The sequence below is a fragment of the Amblyomma maculatum genome, chromosome 11 (genome assembly GCF_055883805.1).
Source record: "Amblyomma maculatum isolate TAMU_Amacu chromosome 11, ASM5588380v1, whole genome shotgun sequence".
Taxonomy (NCBI): domain Eukaryota; kingdom Metazoa; phylum Arthropoda; class Arachnida; order Ixodida; family Ixodidae; genus Amblyomma; species Amblyomma maculatum.
The window spans coordinates 34,753,325-34,764,405 of NC_139354.1; the positions used below are offsets into that span (position 1 = coordinate 34,753,325).

At 43.9% G+C, this 11,081-nt stretch overlaps 1 protein-coding gene across 1 annotated transcript; it reads left to right on the forward strand.

The window, feature by feature from the left end:
- The first annotated feature begins 271 nt into the window (after nucleotides 1-271).
- Nucleotides 272-5,644, forward strand: LOC146173449 (4-vinylphenol methyltransferase 1-like). The gene is made up of 3 exons (XM_084585199.1): nucleotides 272-868; nucleotides 3,305-3,461; nucleotides 5,478-5,644. Exons 1-3 carry the CDS (start codon nucleotides 272-274, stop codon nucleotides 5,642-5,644), a joined length of 921 nt encoding a protein of 306 aa, XP_084441325.1.
- Nucleotides 5,645-11,081: the final 5,437 nt, after the last annotated feature.

The following is an 11,081-nucleotide window of genomic DNA, read 5'->3' on the forward strand; positions in this document are numbered from 1 at the left end:
TATTATTATTATTATTATTATTATTATTATTATTATTATTATTATTATTATTATTATTATTATTATTAACTCAAAACGGAACTCTATAGGGACGCTAATTGAAACGCTTTCGCATCTACGCATGTAAGAAGACTGAAATGCACCCTTGTAATTTTTTTCAGAGAACTAGAAGCAGCTACGGAAGAGAAAATCTGAACAGTGATTATCCACACCTGCTTATTGCCAGAAGCGCCGACAAATTGTTCACCAATAAAAAAAAAGCAGCGCTGCCATGTTGCGCTTGCAACGCGCAAAGATATATCATCACGCCACAGATTTGGCGCTTAGCACAAGGTCCCTGACAAAGAGCACCGTGTCATCCCCACTGCGGATACATCCTGAACTCTACGCAAGCAATGACAGCCTCCAAGCTTCAAACAACAAAAGGTTGTTGGATGTATTGCAGCCTACCTTCAAGGTACCACAGAACGCAAATCAACAGTACTTGGATGTCGGCTGCGGCACGGGCAGTTTCACACGCGACGGGCTCCTGCCTCGGTGCCAGCCCTGCCACAAGTTAGTTGGCGTCGACTGTTCTCCAGAGATGATCGATTGCGCTCGAAGGCCCTCCGCTCACCCCCGCCTCAGTTTTCAAGAACTTGACATAGAGGGAGACGTCGAACCATTCATTTCCGAATTCGGCCAGTTTGACAGAGTTTACTGTTTTTTGTGCCTTCACTGGTTGGCTGATCAGGCAAAGGGTTTGAAGAACATTGCGAGACTACTGAAGAGGTCAGGAGAGTGCTTGATTGCCAGCTGCGCCGCCCATCAAGCGACTCCCGTCTGGAGGCAATTAGCCGAAATGAACCGGTGGTCCAAGTATTCCGAGGTAGGTCTCATTTAGCGTGATAATTCGGTTACATCTGTGAGGCTAAGCTAACACAGTAATTGTTTTTGCGATGTAGGGGCATCGAGCACATGCCTGATGAAATCTGCACTTGCCTGTAATGCGGATCGAGTGGCTGTTAGTACGGTAGAGAAAGCGATCGAAATTAGTCACTCCCGTCTATGACTTCTGCTTACGCTGTAGACTGTTTATGTTCCAATTAAAACAATGAAAGTAGGGTCATATGGCAATAATTTAAGCAATTCTATTCATATGCGGCATGAGGAAAATATCGTCGTGAGGTTTTGAGTGCTTTCTGCGCCATATTATTTCGTCATACCGCAACCTATCCTCCTCCTCCAAGCTAAAGCAAATATGGTCACTGTGTAACTTGATGGTTGTTGCTGACGGCTGATAGTTCGCACAAATTGTCGTGTGAGGAGCTAAGAAATGCCGTGGAGATCCAGAATTCGGTCCTGCTTTGTGCTTAGCTTGAATTATTTAGGCTTTCTCTGGGAGCGCCAAAAGTTACTAACGACAGCCTGAGGGGTGAGTTGGTGCATAATAAAATGAATGGCGGCGCCACAAGGACACAAACAAGAAAGAGAGAATGGCGCCGCATTAAGGACACAAACAAGAAACAGACACCACATGCGCACCGCCCGTCTGCACGTGGTGTCTCTTTCTTGTTTGTGTCCTTGTTGCGTCACAGTTTATTTCATCAAGTAACCGACAGTTGGGAAATTTACGAAAAGTCTTGGTACTTCCGCGAGTAGCATTCGATTTCATGCATCGGAGCAAAAGCGCAAAAAGAAAAGGGACTTAGAACGAGTATACACACACAGCGCTGTGTGTGTCTACTTGTTATAAGTCTCATGTCTTTTTTGCGCTTTTGCTCCGAAGTATGAACCAACAAGCCCAAATTTTAACGTTGCTGAAGTAGATTTCATGCCGTTACATATGTGACCAAAAAATAAAGGGAGGGAGAACTTCCTCTTGGAACTTCTTCGACAAGTGCTTCGCTGGTGGTACTGAATATAATTGCAGAAAGAGAAAGCCACGAAACGACAAGCGTTTACCTCTAGTTTTATTTACAAGAGCACTACCGGTGCCACAGTCAACCACTGAATGTACAAATATTTGGCCATCTCAAAGATATTGACGTGAACATTGTATCATGAAATGGAATCTGTCGGGGATGTGATTGCCCTTTCAATCCCATTTCAGCGCGTCGACATTAGATACATGTAAAAATGCGCTGTTATAGCTTGGCTTCTTACGATGAAGTCTTAAAGCACTAGCAGTTTCTTCGGCACGACGTGAAATTACAAGGCGACCTTCCAGCATTGCCAGGTACTGTCATAAATGCCTTCATGTGAATGGTGTAGCCCTTTGATATGCATTAAATCATAACTTTAAGGTTCGCCCTGCGCTTAGTACGGTCAGTTAAGGCTGCCATAGATAGCGAATTGATAGCGCCATTCACAGAAGCAATCAAACACCTCGTTAATGCACAGCTGTTGCACACATTCACTGGGGACAGCTGTAGCTGAGGCACCCCGCCACATGCTACGATGAAGCAATCTGGGCGTCCATGCGTTTTCCAACCTGGGAGCGCCAAGAGGCCACGCTCACGGGTGATGCCATGACGTGATCATGTGACATGATTTTTGTAATCGGCCAAAGTGGGACACACGCCGCAAATGCATCCGACAAGCTGGGCATGTTCTCGCATAATTATTAATAGCAGAATACTTCAAGCGGCGTTTCGGTGACGGTTCAGCGAATATTTTATATCAGGCAGTTTTGCGATACGGGAAGCGACTACTTTCGTAAACAGCTTCTCATGCTCTTGATTTTTTGTTCACGATGACAACGGCAATGGGAACACCGGAGCTTACCGCAAAAATATTTGCAGAGCGATGTCTTTAATCCAGAAGAGATAAAAACGAGTTTGTTTAGAAACTCTACACATGCTGCCAGATAAGTTCTCCACCATTCGCGTCCAACGTACGTCTAGCTTCAGGCCTAATTCATGCGCGGAAGGGGAAAGGGAAGGAATAAATGAGAGATCTAGAAGGAAGGATAGTTTACAGGGTGTCGGACAACGCTGAAAATTCGGTAATGGAGGCTAAGCACAGGACAAAATGTGAGTAGATAGCAGAAAAACATTACGAAGTGGCTCGCGACAGAAGGAAATGATGCATTGCGATTACAGGCGGTGGAGGGTACGTCCAGGCAGGAATGTGCGAGTTAAGTCCAGGCAGGAATGAGCGATACATTTTCTCTCCATCGCGCAGGAGAGTTATTGTGTGTGCATTCTGTGACATTAATTTAGCGACTAATTTTAGGCTACTCTCTATCCTTCTTAGCAAACGTCGAGTAGCCATTGTCTACCTTTCCACCAAAGGCTTCAATTGATGTCTTGCGTCATTTCAGCTACTGAAAAAATTCATTCCTCAGACGGAAGGGATGACTGACGCTGAGATGATCGGCACTATGTCTACGTGGCTCTCCGGCGCGGGTCTCGTGCCGAGCACGTTGGAGCTTTCTCGCGCCACAGCCTTCGACAGCGGAACTTTAAAGGATAAGATTGGTGAGCTATTTTCTTTCTCAGATGCTTTAGGTGTCGAAGAAATAAATTGCTATATATAGGTCACTGCTTTACTAACCTAAGAACCTAAGAAGAATGCTGCTTATATGGGGCGAATATGCTCCCCTTTTGATATAAACAAAAACTTACTCTTGCCATTGCAGAACCCCTGTCGGCCATTTTGCAGAGTCAGTCAAATTCAAAACTGCCTTGTGTGAAAATGTGTTCCATGCGCAGACAGCTCTTTTGTGAATATGCGATTATGACAGTGAGCGGTTTCATGATGAGGGGGTAAAGATAGCGCTGACCACTTCACTAATTTCGTTCATAGCAAATCAGCCTAACTTTATTTTTTGTTGTATTGCTGACGTTGAGCCGGTTATAAATTGAGGCATTTTTAGCGTTATAAATTGAGAAAAAAATTTTGAATTGAACTAGGAATTGCTTTCTCCCGCTACTATTCGACAGCTCGTTACATACATGTTGAAAAATGAAGCGAACTTATCGTTCGGCCAGGAGCAGAACTCTTCATTCTTATCTATTGCGAAACTTCCTATAGGGCCTACGTATATAGAAAAGGGTGGTTCTCATAGGCAAAAATGCTGATGTTCACAGTTAGTGGCGGCGTTCGGGATGAATAACTGTCCAGGTTGCGATTTTCAGATTGATTCTAAATGCATGACAACCTAGCAATTAAACTTAACTGTAGAGATGCAGCTGCAAAAGTTATTAGATGCTACAGCCTTAGAGATAATAGAAAGAGAGAAAAAGAAAAGAGCAGATTTTAAAAATGCATTGATGCAAATAGCAGACAGCTTTTATTACCTGCTTCTAGATGGCGTCGAAATCTAAAAGCATACAAAAAATGCACACTACAGCTATTCACTTTTTTGAAGAGGAGTTTCCCAACTGTTAAGATCGCAAAGTACTGTCGTGAATTAGAGAACCGAAAAGGCAAATCAATGAAACGTTGGCATTATAGTAGTAACCTTTGCAAAATGGCATGCGGCCCGCCCCATGGGCATTTGAAAACATGTCTTTTCACCTAACTAAAGCCCCGCGTCTATGAAAATAACATGGTGGTTATTAGAACGCCGTTACCGCTCGACGCAAGACTTTAATTTATCCTCAACAAAGAGCGGTGTAACTCCATTTGCCTTCCTACGACCGTTAAGAATGCCCACAGGACGCAGAATGACATTTCAATGCTCACTGAATGCAGCGTTATATAACACCAATTGCCGTGGCATTTAAGGAGTAGGCTTAGTAACTCTCTTTACCCAAGGGCCTTGCCAACCTTGTAAAGAAGATTAAATATTGTCACTTCACGACAGCGAGCAACGCAGCTGCAATACTGTAAGCCTGTCTAGTGCCTTCAAACATATCTTAAACCATTCAGATTTCAGAGGGAAAGAGATCTGTGGCTGTTTGGTTACTGTGTGCTCACGTCTGTTTGGCTTCAATGCATGTGGCTGCACCCGCCCACAGAGAGCATGCCTATAAACCAATGGGTGTATTGTTATGTATCAGAACACCAATATATTATTATAGGCAGGTCAAAAGCGTTGTGCAGCTCTGCATGGAGAAAGGATAGGTTAGGACTTCTGAATTTGCAAATACGCTGCAAAAACGCACGAATGTTCGTAGCTGTTATAGCCTTATTTGTAGGGCGCTGTGGAATATTCCTCAGCTAAGAGTGGTATTTCTAGCGCTTATTGCTTATCAAACTTTGCGACGTTATTCGCGCATAAAAAGCATGAACTTCAACCACGTTGCTTTGATCATTGCAATTGGTATCACAAGTTCACTTTTTTTTTTTCATCATTTAGAGGCCACTTAGTCTTCACCATGAAGCTTGATTTCTTAATTCCATAATTATTGCGGCGACAGTGACGTTCCTCTTTCTGTTTTACCATGCATGCCAGCGATTTTTTGTTATTTTATGCTAAGTGACATTGCACGCGATTATCTTGCTTGTGTTGCTTACGCGAATATTTCGTTTCACTCTCTTCCTGCCAGGAATACACGTTGCGGTTGTTCCCATCATGAATTTTGTGTCCGAAGAAGAAAAGCTTCAGCTTGCCGCGGACGTCACGCAGCTGGCAAAGAGAGTTCACGCTCCGAGCGCAGACCAGTTGTGTTACAGGGATTTCATAATCAAGGCTTCTAAAATAGCCGACGACTAGTCTGCTCAATATCATAAGAAGGAAGCTAATACCATGCAGTTTACTGAATGATGCGCTAGGTTGAAGAACGATTTATTTGGAAAATTAATAAATGAAGAAAAATACACTGCACCGTATACATTGCGTGTTACCGTTCATAACGTTTATTATTTGAACGACAGTTTTTGCGTTATAAATCATGGAAGCTTTAAAAGCATTATAGATCGAGTATAGACTCTTTCCCCAGGGACCTTTCTTACCAAGTAGGCCTTTTAGGGTGCCCTGTAATGTACTAAATAAGGAGGTGAAAAGGAAGTGATGCGTAAAAAATGGTTTTACGTGACCTGCATCACATGGCGGAGTTGCGAGCATTGATTAAATCGCAAATTATTGTTCAGTTGTGTTCAGTATAAATGTATTATTTCAACCGACAAACTACCTATCTCTCCTCTGGCGCGTCACGCAGGCCACCGGAAGAGGAGTAGGGGGTTAATTTAGAACCAGAATAATAGTTAAGTTTAGATGATGCTGCAGCTGCCAGTTGGGTCAGTTCCTTTTGCACCCAAGGATCAGGGCTTCTTAATGCTTCATTCCATACTCTATCATCTTCATACTTCCTTTTTCCTGGAGCTTCTTTGCATTTTCTGATGATGTGGTCCACGTCGTCCACTCCACCGCTCCACTCTTCTCTTAGTGCCTTTCCTTCTTTCTTTTTGGGTTTTGTTCATGCCCCCCACCTCGGGGAGGGGTAGTTTTCCAACTGCAGTCTTCTTAGTACCTTGCAATCTCTATAGCTCCTTCCCGTCTGGAACGGGCAGCTATAAATTGAGAGCTAAAACCCTTCACCTCAATCTTGCACACTTCACATATGAACTGAGACGCTATATCAGGGCCTTATTCTCGGCACTTATGGCCACTGTTTGAAGCCATATTGCTTGTCTAATTTGTTCTCAAAAGAGTCACGCACTAGTCACGTGCTTCAAATTTGTGGCGTAGAACTGGGAGCTGTCGAAATGGCTTTTTGTGTTGATGTCAAAATGACGATGCCATGAAAACGAATTTTTAGCAGAGGTATTCATGATGCCTGGTTGGTAAATATAAGCATCTGTGATGGGAACACGAAAGTATATATGGTAGAGAGGAAAGCACATTTCCTTGTGTTCCGAATGGTGTGAAATTAACGATTTGTCTCAAGGGCCGCTTTCTGAAATCTGGCTGACGTAGCGTCGTGGGAAACACGTCATACACAAACATCACACGGTGAAGTCAAAATGACGTTTCATGACGTAACGAATGGGACATAAAGGCTGAAAGAACGACGGATGGACTGTCAGATGTACGGACGGACTGAGTTGATGAGTGATGTATGGAGTGAGGGTTGGATGGTTAGGTGGACTTTCGGACGGATGGTTGGGTGGATGGATGGGTGGATGCGTGGATGGAATACAGGGTAATAATGGCCGACCATGAGGGCAAATTCTACTAACGCATTTAAACAAATTGGTGACAGTAGCCATCATGCTTGGCATTTTTCACGTCTTGGATGCTGTTAAAATCAGTCAACTATATCGTCATTTCAGTTGGTAGAATTTTATTTTTAGGGGAACAGTACAGCAGCGCTTTGGTGGTATGTCACCGCATAAGATTCCAGGTGTGTTCGGCCCGTTCGACTTGGCCGCCTTCAAACTGGGGCTCATCGTCACCACTCGCGACAAGGCGTACCATTATTTGGTATTCGCTTCACGCTTCACAATTACCGAAGCTTGCTTCTATTCAAAACTAAAAACACTTGGTTGTCATATACAGTGTTACAAAATTATACATTGTCCTTTAACGTATTCAAAAGAAAGGATAGGATTTTACACAAATTCCCCGCATGTGCTCTTTTCGCCTTCGGTAGATAATAGACATAACAACTGAAAGAGATGACACACCGTTCACTGCATTGACAGGCCCGAAGTAGTTGTCACATGTCGCTTGCAGTGATTTCGTGCAGAGATGTGGGTAAGCCATGCAATCGCAGTTTCTGATGTTGTGTTGATGACAATAAATATCAATCGCGTGTTTTATTGCTAAGTCTGTGTATTGCTAAGAGTGCAGTGTCTGAGAGGCGTGAGGTGTGTGCGAACGCTACTGTGGGAATAAAGAAAGGGGGACAATGGTGAGCGCATTGGTCCCGTTGACAACTGTCATGAACCCCCTGCTTTATATGCCGGCGCATGGGTGTATTTTGGAGGTTAGGAAGAAATGCATGGGAGGGTATGTGCAGAGGAAGATCAAATGGCGGTATTTGAGCCTCCCACTGAATCTTGTGATCCTGATGAATACCTGGCAATCCCTCTCACTGGCGCTCCTGATGGAGGCTTACGAGCGCAGAGAGAGGCAGAAAAAGACCTTTCTCGAGAAGGCGTTTATGATACGTGTGATCTGGGAGATGCGGTGCGGTTTTGTGTAACGTGCTGAGTGCGGCTCTAAGTTTGGCAAGGTTTTGCTGCGTAAGTATAGGTAAGTCATGCAATAAAAATTTGGTTAAGCTGCTGTCACGCGACTAACTATAGTCCAGCAAGACACTTCATAACCCGCGGAACCAAGTGAGTGATGACATCCATTATTGCCTTGTGAACGGAAGGGATACTGTGTTTCATGCGAGGGTACATGTTAAGAACCTGGCATGAAGTTACTCAGGTACATCTCCTGTGGTCATTACTATATATATATATATATATATATATATATATATATATATATATATATATATATATATATATATATATATATATATTTGGCGAAGAGAGGACAACCGATGGTCGATTAGGGTAACAAACTGAATTCCAAGGGAAGTAAAACCTAGCAGGGGGCGGCAGAAAGTTAGGTGGGCGGATGAGGTTAAGAAGTTCGCAGTGGTCAAGTAGCACAGAACCGGACCGGGTTAATTGGAGAAATATGGGAGAGGCCTTCACCCTGCAGTGGGTATAGTCAGGCTGATGATATATATATATATATATATATATATATATATATATATATATATATATATATATATTAGGGTATCGGTTGGTCATTTTTGCGGAGACATAACACTCACGGATACACTCACTGATACCCACGGATAGTACTCACGGATACCTATGCAGTGGCTACATCCTCGTAATGGTGGTGGAAGGGGGATCTCTAAAAATCAAAGGCAAGAAGACTACTCTTGGGCAGTAGTAAACCTTCAGGGAAATCGGAAGTCGGGCATAATGCGGAGAAATCACGGAGAAATGCGGAGAAGACTGGGCAACAAGGCTTCGTGCCAATATTAAAGAAGCAACCACAGAGGTGCCTGAAGAAGCGGGTCTAGGGATGTGGACAGCCGTCGTCGGCACTTATGGCAGGCGAAAAAGGAATTGGGGAAGCTAAAGCAACAAATATGGAACAGGACCGTACGTCGCAGACTGGCGTGACACAACGAAGAAATAGAAGAATATGTGCTTCAGCCATGTTAACAAAATTGGGAATCTACATGGAATAGCATGCAAAAATGCGTAGGAGAAGCAAAAACCTGTAAGCTACTACGCTAGCTCTTGGAGCCGGAAGATTTTAGGTCAGCGTAGAAGCAAAACATCCAAAAGATTGCCCATTTCGTCAATGCAAAGAAAAAGGAACTCACTGAAGAGATGCAGGCCCACTATGTGGGAACTCCTGTCCCTGAAGTACCTCCAGACTACCACGGACATGCAAACAAGAACCAGGATAGACCCATAGAAGAAACAGAAATCAGAGCTGAAAGTGCCCGCCGTAAAACAAAGTCAGCAGCGGGATTAGATAGAATGAACAACAAGATGTTGCGAAACCTGGACGACGACACAGTCGCTGCTCTTGCAAGATACATGCAATATTGCTGGCAACGAGGACAACTTCGGATCATCTGGAAGACAGATCAGATCGTGATCAACCCCAAATCTGGCAAAAAGCTGCAGACTGAAAATCTATAACCAAATTCTTTGACATCACGTGTGGAGAAACTCATGGAACACTTATCCAGGCAAGACTAAACAAATGCATGGCAGGCAAAGGATTCTACTCTAATTATGTGATTGGCTTCAGACCAGCTCTGTCGACCCCGGACATTATGCTGCAAATACAACACTAGATCTTAAAACCTAATACTAAAGAAGCGAGTTATCCTGGTCAAAAACAAAGCTATACTATAAAATCTACAATGCCTCAGCGCTGGTAAAAGAAACTTACAGCTACGTAAAGGACTTTCTCTCAAAGCGAGAATCAAGTAATAAAATTGGAGAACACAAGTCGGACAAAGTTGCGCTGGGCAGCAGAAGAACACCCATGGATTCAGTCCTTTCGCCCCTTTTCTCCAATCTTGCTAGATGAAATTGAGGGCCTTAACCGCAGCCTGTACGCGGGCGCTATCATTCTCTGGGGAGCGAGAGGTAGTGATGGAAGACACCCTTTAGGCAGCTGCGAAGCGCCTAAAGAATACATAACCCCTAGAGGCCTCAAATGCTCTTCCAAAAAGTCCCCGACCCTTGTGAACCAGCCATCACGCAGCATGATTGGACAAAGAAAAACCTAGAATCGAACTAAAGGCACACGGAGTATCCATATCCGAAGTGGACGAGATTAGGATCCTAGGTATGTGGCTAGAGGAAAATGGTTGCCAAGAAAAAGCTACAGACCTCATCCATGTATACAAACAAACAAGGCGATCGAGGTGGCGCTGCAGTCGTCAGCGATCCCACAGTAAGCAAATCGCACGGGAGCGACAGTGTGGTCAAGCTTATCAAGGGCACGTTATTGGGCAGGCGCATTTTTGGCAGACTAAATAAGCATGTTCTCAGGGGAATTACTCGAGCCCAACAAACGTCATGTCGAGTCCTCTTTTAGAGGCAAAGGTCAAAAAGCAGAGAGAGAGAGAGAGAGGAAAACACCAGTCACGAGTTTCCCATTAGAAACCCGCTCTCTCTGACAAATAATCGACTCAACCCGCATTTTGTCAAGTTCATGTGCGCAAGGCATTGCGAGTATTTTGTAAGCCTCAGCGTTGAGGACAAAAGCGAGACATAAAAAATTTCCATGTACACGGCATACGGCGCCCGGTGCCGCACGACGTACCAGACAGAGAGTAAAGCCGCACAAGCGAAGCGTTGCTGCCCTCCAAGGAAAATGAGCAATGTTGTTATCTATTTGCTGTTTTCGTGCATTTAATCAACCGCGGAACGCGAATTTCAAAGCTTCGGGTGCTTACAACTGCTTTCAGCGGAGTAAGTAGACGATGATAATTTTTTTCGCGCTGGTAAACAGCGCGCGCAAACCATGTACGAAGTAATCCGCTCGAATGAATAGTAATAATCACATCACCTCTTAGGTAGAATGAACATGTAACACAGATTTACAATAAGGCAATGACAAAAACTTTGATATTTAAAGCATACGTTAGGAAACACTTCACCTGAAA

Coding starts and splice junctions, on each gene's coding strand:
- LOC146173449 (XM_084585199.1), top strand. CDS start 272: ATGTTGCGCTTGCAACGCGCAAAGATATATCATCACGCCACAGATTTG. Junction 869..3,304: donor GGTGGTCCAAGTATTCCGAG/GTAGGTCTCATT, acceptor GCGTCATTTCAG/CTACTGAAAAAATTCATTCC. Junction 3,462..5,477: donor AACTTTAAAGGATAAGATTG/GTGAGCTATTTT, acceptor TCTTCCTGCCAG/GAATACACGTTGCGGTTGTT.